At 41.3% G+C, this 14,755-nt stretch overlaps 1 protein-coding gene across 4 annotated transcripts in view; it reads left to right on the forward strand.

Moving 5' to 3' along the window:
* The first annotated feature begins 9,197 nt into the window (after positions 1–9,197).
* The window catches only part of LOC106566941 (mitochondrial carrier homolog 1), a 44,799-nt gene continuing 39,241 nt past the window's right edge, over positions 9,198–14,755 (forward strand). For all 4 annotated transcript variants that reach the window (XM_014135605.3, XM_045693344.2, XM_014135607.3 and 1 more), the window contains exons 1-5: positions 9,198–9,462; positions 10,085–10,169; positions 10,262–10,368; positions 10,621–10,698; positions 11,792–11,849. In XM_014135605.3, coding sequence (XP_013991080.1) covers positions 9,292–9,462; positions 10,085–10,169; positions 10,262–10,368; positions 10,621–10,698; positions 11,792–11,849 — 499 coding nt within the window. In that variant the 5' untranslated portion in view covers positions 9,198–9,291. The remainder of the gene's footprint in view (positions 9,463–10,084; positions 10,170–10,261; positions 10,369–10,620; positions 10,699–11,791; positions 11,850–14,755) is intronic.

Raw genomic sequence — 14,755 nt, forward strand, 5'->3', positions numbered from 1 at the left:
GTCCCCCATTTCTGTACTTTTTAGTCCTTTGTAGTCCTCAGGAGATTGTACTTGAAACACTTCAATGTAGGGTTTCAAAAGAAAACAAACAGTTATCTATACTGTGTTGATGGCAGGAAAGTCTAATTTCTTAACTGATTTCAACGTTGAGGTTCAGAATTACTATATGAATCGATCAGTACTTGATTAGCTAGTGTAAAAATCTTAAATCAATGACAATATGATAACATTTGACAAGATCACCTAGTTCTGACTCTAGGATTTTGCCTGTACTTAGTTCCATTCTGTTTCTTCTTTATCCTGAAAAACTCCCCAGTCCGTAACGATTACAAGAATACCCATAACATGATGCAGCCATTACTACGCTAGAAAATATGGAGAGTGGTACTCAGCAATGTGTTGTATTAGATTTGCCCAAAACATAATACTTTGTATTCAGAACAAAAAGTTAGGTTAACATTTTTTGCAGTATTACGTTAGTGCCTTGTTGCAAACAGGATGCATGTTTTTGAATATTTGTTATTCTGTACAGGCTTCCTTTTTTTCACTCTGTCAATTTGGTTAATATTGTGGAGTAACTACAATGCTATTGATCCATCCTCAATGTTATCATATCACTGCCATTAACCTCTGTAACTGTTTTAAAGTCACCATTGGCCTCATGTAAAATCTCAGAGGTTTCCATTCCTCTCTGGCAACTGAGTTAGGAAGGATGCCTGTATCTTTGTAGTGACTGGGTGTATTGATACACCATCCAAAGTGTACTCAATAGCTTCACCATACTCAAAGGGATATTCAATGTCTGCTTTTTTATTTTTATTATCAAGTGGGCCAATAGGTGCCCTTCTTTGTGAAGCATTGGAAAACCTCCCTGGTTTTTGTGGTTGAATCTGTGTTTGAAATTCACTTCTCGCCAGAGGGACAGATAATTGGATGTGTGGGGTACAGAGATCATGTTAAACACTATTATTGCAAACAGAGTGAGACCTTGCAACTTATTATGTGATTTGTTAAAGATGAACTATGCAGAAATCACTCCTGAAATGTTACTCTTGAACTGTTTTAGTCTTGCCATAACAAAGGGGTTGAATACTTTCATTTTTATTAATGTGGAAAAACCTAAATCCACTTTGACATTATGGGGTATTGTGTGTAGGCCAGTGACACAAACTCTCAATTTAATCCATTTTAAATTCAGGTTGTATGTAACAAAACAAAATGTGTAAAAAGTCAAGGAGTGTGAATACTTTCTGAAGGCACTGTGACAATATACGTTACGAAATAAATAGTAACAAAAATAACTTAAGTATTCAGACCCTTGGCTATAGACTTCAAATTGAGCTCAGGTTCATCCTGTTTCCATTGGTCATCCTTGAGGTGTTTCTACAAATCAAATCACATTTATTTTTTGCCCTGTGCTGTACAGAAACCCAGCCTAAAACCCCAACAGCAAGTAATGCAGGTGTAGAAGCACGGTGGCTAGGAAAAACAACTTGATTGGAGTCTACCTTTGGTAAATTCAGTTGATTGGACATGATTTGGAAAGTCACACACCTGGTCCTACAGTTGACAGTGCACATCAAAAACCAAGCCATGAGGTTGAAGGAATTGTCTGTAGAGCTCTGAGACAGGATTGTGCCGAGGCACAGATCTGGGGAAGGGTACCAAAAAATGCCTGCAGCAATTGAAGGTCCCCAAGAAGACAATAGCCTCCATCATTCTTAAATGGAAGAAGTTTGGAACTGTTGGGGTTCGTTCCGTTTTCCTTGGTGAAATTAGCATTCAGACAATATCTTTAATTAAATCATTCAAAAACCTTTATTAATGCAATTGCAGACAGAAGTTGACAACGGAAACATAGCACGCATGTTTCCGAGTAAGTTCTGCAAAATAGTAAAAGTCCCAAGTTATTGTATTAAGCCCGAAGTCCAGCCCTAGTGATGTCCCTGCATACGTCATTACCTTGTTTGTGTGTTATTAGTTTAGGCAGACTGTGTTTGTCTATTGTTGTAACTTAGATGAAGATCAGATCAAATGTTATGACCAATTTATGCAGAAATCCAGGTAATTCTAAAGGGTTGACATATATATTTATACAGTGGGAAGAAAAAGTATCTATATTGTCTGAACACACTGTATATACAGTATATATACACAGTGCATTCGGAAAGTATTCAGACCCCTTGACTTTTTCCACATTTTGTTATGTTACAGCCTTATTCTAAAATGTATATATTTTTTTGATCTAGAAAAATGTATTCACATTTTTTTCCCCTTTTGCCCTCAGAACAGCCTCAATTCATAGGGGCTTGGACTCACAAGGTGTCGAAAGCATTCCATAATTCAGTGACTATCCGATGGATTATAAAAATAAAAAGCATTTGGGGTATCTTCATCTATTGTCCAACTGTTGCATTTATTAAAATAGCTTTAAAACCTTTTAACAACTTCCTCGATGACCATTGCTAGTGTTCGAGCTAAGTCTGTCTCATCTCAATGTCTGCAGTGCTGTTTGAGGCAATGTCATTTTGATGAGTCTAACTTTTTAACATCAATTTGATATTTGGATCATTCTATGAAAATTGTGGCTTTCCTGTCCTGGCCTTATTCACCAGGAAAAACACTTAAATGTGTGACCGGAAACATGACCGAATACAAACAGTGTAGCTATTCCCTCCGCACGGCAATCAAACAAACTAAGCGTCAGTATAGAGACAAAGTGGAGTCGCAATTCAACGGCTCAGACACGAGAGGTATGTGGCAGGGTCTACAGTCGATCACGGACTACAAAAGAAAAACCAGCCCCATCGCGGACCACGATGTCTTGCTCCCAGACAGACTAAACAACTTCTTTGCTCGCTTTGAGGACAATACAGTGCCACTGACACGGCCCGCTACCAAAACCTGCGGGCTCTCCTTCACTGCAGCCAACGTGAGTAAAACATTTAAACATGTTAACCCTCGCAAGGCTGCAGGCCCAGACGGCATCCCCGGCCGCGTCCTCAGAGCATGCGCAGACCAGCTGTCTGGTGTGTTTACGGACATATTCAATCAATCCTTATCCCAGTCTGCTGTTCCCACATGCTTCAAGAGGGCCACCATTGTTCCTGTTCCCAGGAAAGCTAAGATAACTGAACTAAACGACTACCACCCTGTAGCACTCACTTCCATCATCATGAAGTGCTTTGAGAGACTAGTCAAGGACCATATCACCTCCACCCTACCTGACACCCTAGACCCACTCCAATTTGCTTACCGCCCCAATAGGTCCACTGACGACGCAATCGCCATCACACTGCCCTAACCCATCTGGACAAGAGGAATACCTATGTAAGAATGCTGTTCATCGATTACAGCTCAGCATTTAACACCATAGTACCCTCCAAACTCGTCATTAAGCTCGAGACCCTGGGTCTCGACCCCGCCCTGTGCAACTGGGTCCTGGACTTTCTGATGGGCCGCCGCCAGGCGGTGAGGGTAGGAAACAACATTTCCACCCCACTGATCCTCAACACTGGGGCCCCACAAGGGTGCGTTCTCAGCCCTCTCCTGTACTCCCTGTTCACCCACGACTGCGTGGCCATGCACGCCTCCAACTCAATCATCAAGTTTGCAGACGACACTACATTGGTAGGCTTGATTACCAACAATGACGAGACGGCCTACAGGGTGGAGGTGAGGGCCCTCGGAGTGTGGTGTCAGGAAAATAACCTCACAATCAATGTCAACAAAACAAAGGAGATGATCGTGGACTTCAGGAAACAGCAGAGGGAGCAGCCCCCTATCTACATTGACGGGACAGTAGTGGAGAGGGTGGAAAGTTTTTAAGTTCCTCGGCGTACACATCACGGACAAACTGAAATGGTCCACCCACACAGACAGCGTGGTGAAGAAGGCGCAGCAGTGCCTCTTCAACCTCAGGAGGCTGAAGAAATTCGGCTTGTCACCAAAAACACACAAACTTTTACAGATGCCCAATCGAGAGCATCCTGTCGGGCTGTATCACCGCCTGGTATGGCAGCTGCTCCGCCCATAACCGTAAGGCTCTCCAGAGGGTAGTGAGGTCTGCACAACGCATCACCGGGTGCAAACTACCTGCCCTCCAGGACACCTACAACACCCGATGTCACAGGAAGGCCAAAAAGATCATCAAGGACAACAACCACCCGAGCCACTGCCTGTTCACCCCGCTATCATCCAGAAGGCGAGGTCAGTACAGGTACATCAAAGCGGGGACCGAGAGACTGAAAAACAGCTTCTATCTCAAGGCCATCAGACTGTTAAACAGCCATCACTAACATTGAGTGGCTGCTGCCAACATACTGACTCAACTCTAGCCACTTTAATAATGGAAAACTTGATGTAATAAATGTATCACTAGCCACTTTAAACAATGCCACTTTATATAATGTTTTCATACCCTACATTACTCATCTCATATGTATATACTGTACTCTATACCATCTACTGCATCTTGCCTATGCTGTTCTGCCATCACTTATTCATGTATTTTTATGCACATATTCGTATTCATTCCTTTACACTTGTGTGTATAAGGTAGTTGTGAAATTGTTAGGTTAGATATTACTGCATGGTCGGATCTAGAAGCACAAGCATTTCGCTACACTCGGATTAACATCTGCTAACCATGTGTATGTGTCATTATTATTAAAACATATATAAGACAGTTATATTGCAAAACATTTTTTGACTTATTGTAAAGCACGGTCAGTACCATGAAATTGGCTTGTCCCTCGGGTCAGGAGTCATGGTTTAGTGACATATTTTGAGTTTAAAATGATATTTTTCTCCCTCTTTAAATGTCATAATACAAAGCAAAGTATTATCAAATTGTATTCGTCACATGCGCCGAATACAACAACCTTACAGTGAGCCCCTAACCAACTTATTTATGAGCCCTTAACCAGCAATGCAGTTAAAAAAAAATATGGTTAAGAATAAGGGATAAAAGTAACAAGTAATTAAAGAGCAGCAGTAAAATAACAATAGCGAGACTATATACAGGAGGGTACCGATACAGAGTCAATGTGCGGGGGCACCTCTTAGTTGAGGTAGTATATACATGTAGGTAGAGTTATTAAAGTGACTATGCATAGATGACAACAGAGAGTAGCAGTGGTAGCCATTTGACTAGATGTTCAGGAGTCTTATGGCTTGGGGGTAGAAGCTGTTTAGAAGCCTCTTGGACCTAGACTTGGCGCTCCGGTACCACTTGCCGTGCGGTAGTAGAGAAAACAGTCTATGACTAGGGTGGCTGGAGTCTTTGACAATTTTTAGGGCCTTCCTCTGACACCGCCTGGTATAGAGGTCCTGGATGGCAGGAAGCTTGGCCCCAGTGATGTACTGAGCCGTTCGCACTACCCTCTTTAGTGCCTTGCTGTCAGAGGCTGAGCAGTTGCCATACCAGGCAGTGATGCAACCTGTCAGGATAGTAATTTAGTTGTCTACTTCGTTATTTAGTGGACTACTTAAAAAACTAAAATATCAAATAAATATTACAAATCATTTACGGTTGATAGCTGTCTCTCAATTTCATGTCACAGGTGTTAAAATGTATAAAAACCACCACTTTTAAAAAATGCAATATCCTTGCCAAATTCTTCCTGGGTCAAAGGTTCATTGGAGACGGGACTGTTTTGAAAAGTACATGGTGAGTGTGCACTCTCTCTTCATATGTTAACAATTTGATGATAAACTTTGTAATTTCATTCAAGGACTGAAGATGTCAATGATGTTATACAGTTTATAGTAATTATACAATTAAATTATTACAATTAAAATGATTGATAACTGCATGATTAAGTGATTTATTTACAATTTAAGAAGTGTGGTTTGAGCTACAGTGGCCGCCATCTTAGATATGCCATCTTGTCTGCAGATTTGTCACTGGTGTTATCGTCACTGGTGTTGTTCTTGCTGGTAACACCAGTGACATGACGATAACGCCAGTGACAATCAATAACACCACAAACTTTTTTCTCAATGTAATGTTTTATAAAACATTCAACAATTATATTAAAAAAGACTTAATAGCATTTTATTACTGTTTCAATATTGTAATCACATAATATGGCTTTCCTTTTGATAGATATGGCGAAATTAGGTGCTGCTGAAAAGCAAAGACTCTACAGACAGCGCAGGGATGCTGACCCACACCGCAGAGCAGCCTACCTTAAACAAAAACCCCAGACTTAAAGGATTTAGAGATTCAAAAAAGAAAGAGTAAGGATCTCTCAGAAAGGGAAAAAAGACAGGAGCGAAGGAAATGGCGGATCAGACAGGCAAAACAGAGAGATTGAGAGCAGGAATGACAGTGTTGACCCTCCCCCATCCACTCCAAACAGTGAACCCATGTCTGCAAGGTCAGAATTAAGACAATGTGTCTGTTGGAAGACATATGTACTCTGTATCTACAGAGTTACTTAAAGGGATAGTTCACCCAAATTACAAAATGACATATTGGTTTTCTTACCATGTATGCAGTCTATCGACAAGGTATAACAGCAAGCTATGCTTTTGTTTACCTGGCCACTGTTTCAAATGCTAATTATTTTGCATTTGTGGCCCAAAACCAAAGCACTGATTGCTGACATACCTTGTCCATAGACTGCTTACATGGTAAGGAAACCAATATGTAATTCAGATGAACTATCCCTTTAACTAGGCCTACACAATATTTCACATGGCACGAGAATTGATATATACTGTTTTAACAAGGTACGTAGTTTTGTGGATAGGTGTGACAGAGTACGATTTCATGTTTGTATTATGTTGCATGCATCTTACACTGGAAATCGAATACAATTATATATAGAACATCTTTACAGGCAATGAATCCAAGGGCGGAGAGTGCGCAGGAGAGAAGCACAGATAGGCAGAAGAAAACGTCAAGAGTTGCAAGAGAAGTTGGAAAAGTACAAAAGACTACACCACAAATACAAAAAAACGTTGTTACCGTTTGCAGGCTAAAGATCAAGACCTTGACAGTCCAAGAACAAAGACGAGAAGCACTCTACAAGGCTGACCGGCCTCTTCATCAATTAGAACAACTCGAAACTTGTGCGAAATCCTGGAGGGACTGCAATATAAACAGAAGAGCAACTTTTACATAGTTTGCACAGAACCTTACAAGAAGGGCTTCCAAGGGACTATGTGGAACTTTTTTTGAGGCCAGTCACAGAAAAGGTTCTCCGGATGGAGCGGGGGGTTCATTAGAGGTCAGCCAACCTCTTGGTCCGCCACGGGATAGACATAACGGATGCAATGTCTTTCTACAAGGAGTTTAGGGACTGGCAGTCAAATACAGTTGCATTATGTCAGCAAGGAAGAGGTGGAAAGAAAGGCACAGAAGATGTCTGTGGTATCTCTGGATACCATAAAAGAAACAATGGGAATGCACCAGGTTGTAAGTATCACACCTGGCATCCTAAAATATAGAGACATAAGTTGTCTGCCAGGCAGCGGAAGGCTTGTGGGATTGCCCATGTTATGGAATCCAAGAAGTCACCCTCCCGACAATGCCGGCTAATGGCCGTGATCTCTCACCTCCACATCAACCAGATTTCATCGATCTAGATACCTCAGCTCCACTTCGTCCAGATGTCATCGAGTCTCACCACAGTGGACAGTGGTGTATTGTGAACTATGACCAACAACCATACCCTGGCATTGTAATAGAGGTTGAAGAACATAATGCCAACAAGTTCTACTGGCCAAGCCCAAGAGATGATATCAACTGGTATGGGGATGACCAGATTGTCTGATGCCAGAGCTGCTGCCAGTGAACAAAAGGTCAGTTAAAATTTGCCACAGTGTCTGGAAGTACTTGGAGGAGCACCTGACTGCGTGAAAGTGGCAGATGTGCACTGGATACAAGTGAAGAAGCTGCCAGTAGCTAGAAAGCAATGGAGATTGGCTCAGAGATGATAAGTTATGAACGCAACACAATAGCATGGCAAAGACAAACATATCTGAAGTAAAAGTGAAGAACAATACAGGAAAAATTCCATGAACATGTTTTACTGCAGACAAAATGTTTGTATCAGTGTGGTTAGGAAAACAGTTTTAGTGTATGTTCAATGTTTGTGTTTCTAATGTTCTAGTGGACATGTTTAATATGTTTGTATGACAATGTTGGTGTTTCTAATGTTCTAGTGGATATGTTTAATATGTTTGTATGACAATGTTGTGTTTTGAAAGACACATTTTAGTCAATAGGCTTTATCTTTTGGTCTTAATCTTTGACCAATAACCCTAATTTTATTGTTCATATTAAATGAAGTCTGAAATTATTTGTAGTAAAAAATATTACTAATAAATTGTTAAAATGTATTTGAAATAATCTTATGTTGTCATTGGTTTTACATTGTGTCACTGGTGTGTTACATTGTGTCACTGTTATTACTGTATGGCATATTGGTGCTCTGGCATCAGAGTTGCCCAATTTAATTGAATATGTTTTTTGTATCTACCTAACTGTTGCTACATTCATTAGTAAACATTTTAAGGATATCATCATTCAATTTTGATGACTCAACCTCAATTATTTCTAACGTTACAAAAAACAATAGTATAAACGGAAAAATGTCAGACAATAGAACTTTACATATGAATGTTTAAAGTACATTATTACTAATCCAAACAATTTCTTAGTATTATCATTAACCTTTTCTGTCTTTGATTATATATGCAAATTAAATACTGAAATGACATTCTAGAAAGCCTGAATTGTCATCTAAAATATAGGTAACACCAGTGACCAAAAGGCAGCACAATAATTATTTTATGTAATGTAGTAAAAAAAAAAATGTTAAGCTGGCAATTATGTTGATTTATAATGTTAAGTGGTTAACTATTATCTGACTAAGTTTTGATTTAAAAAAAAAAGTAATTACAATTTCTCAAAGTTGGCTGTTCAAAAAGCCACCATTTTCATAGAATGACCCACATATGTCTTCACAATTTCCATTTCACAATTACATCATCGAAGTTTACATGGCATGTGAATATGGGTTGATCTTCGGCAGTAGAACTGGGCTCTTTGTACTGAGCTGTAGTGTACTGTTAGGGAAATGACGCAACCCTCCCATCTGCTGGATAGAAAGGAGCATGCAGCTCATCCCTCTTCCTCAGGGAGGTAAAGTAGCCCCGCCTCTTCTGTCGTGGATCCTCGGAGGAATCACGTGACATGTTCTTGTTTTGCGCATCCCGTTCCTCGCCACAGCCTGTGGAACTGTCGACTGGACGATTCCTCTCAATATCGCCGTGAAAATGGTGACACCTGAGAACTTGTCTGGCGATACAGGTGGGCGAAGGGAGCCCCTCAGATTTGACCAGGATGCGTCCGCGACGGCCGTGGACATGGACACGGCAATCGTGCTTCTCGGAGCCGGGGTGACAGCGATCACACACCCGCTTCTGTACGTCAAACTGCTAATTCAGGTAGCTAGCTAGTTACTTACTTAGTTACTCAATTTAGCTAAATATACATTGGTTTGAGTTATTAATCATTTTTCCAGTAAGCACGAAGGCTATCACTTTGAAGTCCCACTTTCAGGATTATGATTGGGGTGTTTGAGTTTGCTTGCCGGCTAGCTAGGGAGTTTGCTGTCTAGATCTAACGTTAGCTTATTTATAAATGTTTTGGTATTTCACCCCCTTTTCCTACCATATTTCGATCATGCTAGCTTGCTAACTAACTAAATAACTAACTTCAGAGATGGCATCATCTCTAGTCCTGGCTTTGCCCACCCCCAGTCAAACCTCAAGCGTTGAGCATAGCCAATATTATCTCTCATAAGTATGTGTGTCTGGGGAGGACAGATAAAGCGAAATTGACATTATTTGCATTCAACCTTAGCTACATTTGGTCAAATTCTCTGCATGCCAGCCTGCCCTTTTCAGTACCTAACTGTCCAAGATGCCACCTCTCTGCCAACTGCAAGTGCTAAGATCCTACCACTACAACTAGGGCCTAGCTAGCTACAACAGCTATGAAAAATATATCAAAATGCTTCCCCTTCAGTATGCCAGCTTGCTTCCAGTGAGTTATGTGTGCTTTCAGATTGGACATGAGCCCCTCACCCCAACTGTTGGAACCACCATGTTTGGGAGGAAAGTGTTGTACCTACCTGGATTCTTCTCCTATGGTGTGTGAGTCTCACCCATGGGTTATCATCCTTGGTCACCCTGTATATGGGGAATAACAGTTGATAGGACTGTGATGTCTATCTGTCCACAGCACAGCACATCGTAAGGGTTGATGGAAAGATGGGACTCTTCCGAGGTCTATCCCCTCGTATAATGTCCAGTGCCATCTCCACCATGGTCCGGAGTAAAGTCAAACAGGCAAGGGAATCCTAGACCCAGAGGAGTGGTAGTTCATAATCACTCATAACTGCAACTGCTCTGAATAGGTTTTTGAAACTCGCCACTCTGGCCACAAAGTGTATAATCCAACCAATTATCGGAGCTTGCCAATATGTAGTCAGTGTCCTTATCAAATGAGAGAGACACATGTAATTGAATAATGCATTTGTGACCGTATGTGGGAAGAACCCCATATATAAGGTTATTTAAGCCCTTCTTTTCCCTCTCTAGGCCATTCCAGCAGAGCAGGCGGAGCATGTATCGAACAGAGACGACTTGAAGACCTCCCTCAGGAAAGTGATGAAAGAGGTGAGAGGTCGAAGTGTGAAAGGGAGCATAATATAAAAGTATAAAATGTCAAGTGTGTCCATGTGAAGCCAGTTGAGTTTATTAGGTTGGAATGAATTCGCTCCTTATCACGCTCCATTTTCTAGACATTCTGGTCTGGAAGTATTATGATTACGATATCCATATAATTTGTATATATATATATATATATATATATATATATATATATATATATATATATATATATATATATATATATTACATACATACATCACACACACACACACACACACACACACACACACACACACACACAAAAATATTCTCTTTCCGTGACATGGACTGACCAGGTGAATCCAGGTGAAAGCCATGATCCCTCATTGATGTCACTTGTTAAATCAACTTCAATCAGTGTAGATGAAGGGGAGGAGACGGGTTAAATAAGGATTTTTAAGCCTTGAGACAATTGAGACGTGTGTGCCATTCATAGGGTGAATGGTCAAGACAAAATATTTAAGTGCCTTTGAACGGGGTATGGTAGTAGATGCCAGGCGCACTGGTTTGTGTCAACAACTGCCACGCTGTTGATTTTTCATGCTCAACAGTTTCCTGTGTGTATCAAGAATGGTCCAACACTCAAAGGACATCCAGCCAACTTGACACAACTGTTGGAAGCATTGAAGTCAACATGGGCCAGCATCCCTGTGAAACATTTTCGACACCTTGTAGAGTTCATGCCCAGACGAATTGAGGCTGGTCCGAGGGCAAAAGGGGAGGGGTGCAACTCAGTATTTAGAAGGTGTTCCTAATGTTTTGTATACTCCGTGTGTTTATTTAAATAATACATCAATACAATACCTTTTGAATGAAAGCATGGACTTCTAATATATTTATAATACCTGTAATAAGTTATTAATAAATCCCCTCTTATGTTGCAGTTAATGATATATAACATTGTTGTGCAGTTCTATATTGCTGGTCTTATTTTTAGTGTTTGCAATAGATTCCAGTATTGCCTACTTGGTGATTTCTGAACATGTTAGATGTAGCAGTTTTGCATAGCTATGCCCACTGATACTTGGCACAGTTTGATTTCCTCTTTCTCTCACTCAAGACCTCACATGAGATGGTCATCCAGTGCCTGTCCAGAATAGCCACTCATCCCTTCCATGGTAAATCCTGGCGATTGTCTGTCTGTTTATTTTCTTTATTGGCTTGGAGTTTATAGCTTTGTTTTTTAATTCAGACTAGCTAGGTTTCCATCCAATATGCAACAGATTTTCATGCAAATATTCAAAAATCCACATAGAAAAAAATGAGAATTTTGAGAGTTTCCATCAAACTGACATGTTGTGGATAAAAAGCTGTGCGTGATGACGTAGTGCACATAAAAATCACTTTTGAGCTTAAGTTTCCAACTACCGAATAAAAATTAGAAGTTCAACGTGTTTACATCTCATTTTGAACTCTACTGATGTCTTTGTCACAAAAACTGTTGCGATAAATAGCAGTCTTGCCCAATCTGTTTTTGGCATATGCTCTCTAGTCTAGACAGTGGTCGCTGAGAAATTTGACAGGGTAGGTTATATGATGAGAAATGGATAAGAGAAAGATTATTTTTATTTGATAATAAAAGCCCAGCAACGATTATCATGTCACCAGCTTTCAAATAATACCCTCGATATTTATTGAAAATTTGAATCTCATCACTGTGCACTTTTAACTACAATATGAGGAAGTTCATCATAGCTTATTTAATCTGCCTATAAACTCTTCACGCTTTTTCCACATCGTAGTGTGCTATAGTCTACAACGTAACATATCATCACGAGTCCAAGTTTACTTCAACATTATGGTTATTATATACACTGCTCAAAAAAATAAAGGGAACACTAAAATAACACATCCTAGATCTGAATGAATGAAATAATCTTATTAAATACTTTTTTCTTTACATAGTTGAATGTGCTGACAACAGAATCACACAAAAATAATCAATGGAAATCCAATTTATCAACCCATGGAGGTCTGGATTTGGAGTCACATTCAAAATTAAAGTGGAAAACCACACTACAGGCTAATCCAACTTTGATGTAATGTCCTTAAAACAAGTCAAAATGAGGCTCAGTAGTGTGTGTGGCCTCCACGTGCCTGTATGACCTCCCTACAACGCCTGGGCATGCTCCTGATGAGGTGGCGGATGGTCTCCTGAGGGATCTCCTCCCAGACCTGGACTAAAGCATCCGCCAACTCCTGGACAGTCTGTGGTGCAACGTGGCGTTGGTGGATGGAGCGAGACATGATGTCCCAGATGTGCTCAATTGGATTCAGGTCTGGAGAACGGGCGGGCCAGTCCATAGCATCAATTCCTTCCTCTTGCAGGAACTGCTGACACACTCCAGCCACATGAGGTCCAGCATTGTCTTGCATTAGGAGGAACCCAGGGCCAACCGCACCAGCATATGGTCTCACAAGGGGTCTGAGGATCTCATCTCGGTACCTAATGGCAGTCAGGCATTTCTGGCGAGCACATGGAGGGCTGTGCGGCGAGCACATGGAGGGCATTTCTGGCGAGCACATGGAGGGCTGTGCGGCCCCCCAAAGAAATGCCACCCCACACCATGACTGACCCACCGCCAAACCGGTCATGCTGGAGGATGTTGCAGGCAGCAGAACGTTCTCCACGGCGTCTCCAGACTCTGTCACGTCTGTCACATGTGCTCAGTGTGAACCTGTGAAGAGCACAGGGCGCCAGTGGCGAATTTGCCAATCTTGGTGTTCTCTGGCAAATGCCAAGCGTCCTGCACGGTGTTGGGCTGTAAGCACAACCCCCACCTGTGGACGTCGGGCCCTCATACCACCCTCATGGAGTCTGTTTCTGACCGTTTGAGCAGACACATGCACATTTGTGGCCTGCTGGAGGTCATTTTGCAGGGCTCTGGCAGTGCTCCTCCTGCTCCTCCTTGCACAAAGGCGGAGGTAGCGGTCCTGCTGCTGGGTTGTTGCCCTCCTACGGCCTCCTCCACGTCTCCTGATGTACTGGCCTGTCTCCTGGTAGCGCCTCCATGCTCTGGACACTACGCTGACAGACACAGCAAACCTTCTTGCCACAGCTCGCATTGATGTGCCATCCTGGATGAGCTGCACTACCTGAGCCACTTGTGTGGGTTTTAGACTCCGTCTCATGCTACCACTAGAGTGAAAGCACCGCCAGCATTCAAAAGTGACCAAAACATCAGCCAGGAAGCATAGGAACCGAGAAGTGGTCTCTGGTCACCACCTGCAGAACCACTCCTTTATTGGGGGTGTCTTGCTAATTGCCTATAATTTCCACCTGTTGTCTATTCCATTTGCACAACAGCATGTGAAATTTATTGTCAATCAGTGTTGCTTCCTAAGTGGACAGTTTGATTTCACAGAAGTGTGATTGACTTGGAGTTACATTGTGTTGTTTAAGTGTTCCCTTTATTTTTTTGAGCAGTGTATTTGTAAATATATATATATATATATTAACAATGCTAAACATACACATACAAACGACAACATACAGATGCTCACAATCATCCACAACATCACCCCTGCCACGACACACCTGCTCACAACATCTCCAGCGCCTGCATCGCTCTCCTCCACATGGCCTAAAACTGCACCTTTTGTTTCTCTCCGTCGCCCACGCACTTTCAACATTCCGATAAAGCATTTGACCTTTCCATTGTGTTAATGATGGAGGATTGGTTGATTTCCAGTTAAGTATACGTTTTTTCAATATGATTGACGAGAAAAATATCATCCAACCCATCAGGTATCTCACTGCACCATCATATGTCTTGTCTTGAAATATGCAGACAGACGGATTAAAAGTCAATTTACATTGTAACACTTCTGACAGCCAACTTTCTGACTCCGCCCATAACTATGGACTTTTTAACATTGGCACAAGATTATTCAATTTATTTAGATCTGCTTTCATATTGTTGAGTAATGGGATAAAGTTATCTTTGTATGTTTGTTGTAACTTATTAAGCATCCTAAGTATTTGATATTTTGTGTGGTCCACTTAAAGGATTGCTGTAGATCA

Source organism: Salmo salar, chromosome 13, assembly GCF_965601325.2.
Source record: "Salmo salar chromosome 13, fSalSal1, whole genome shotgun sequence".
Lineage (NCBI taxonomy): Eukaryota > Metazoa > Chordata > Actinopteri > Salmoniformes > Salmonidae > Salmo > Salmo salar.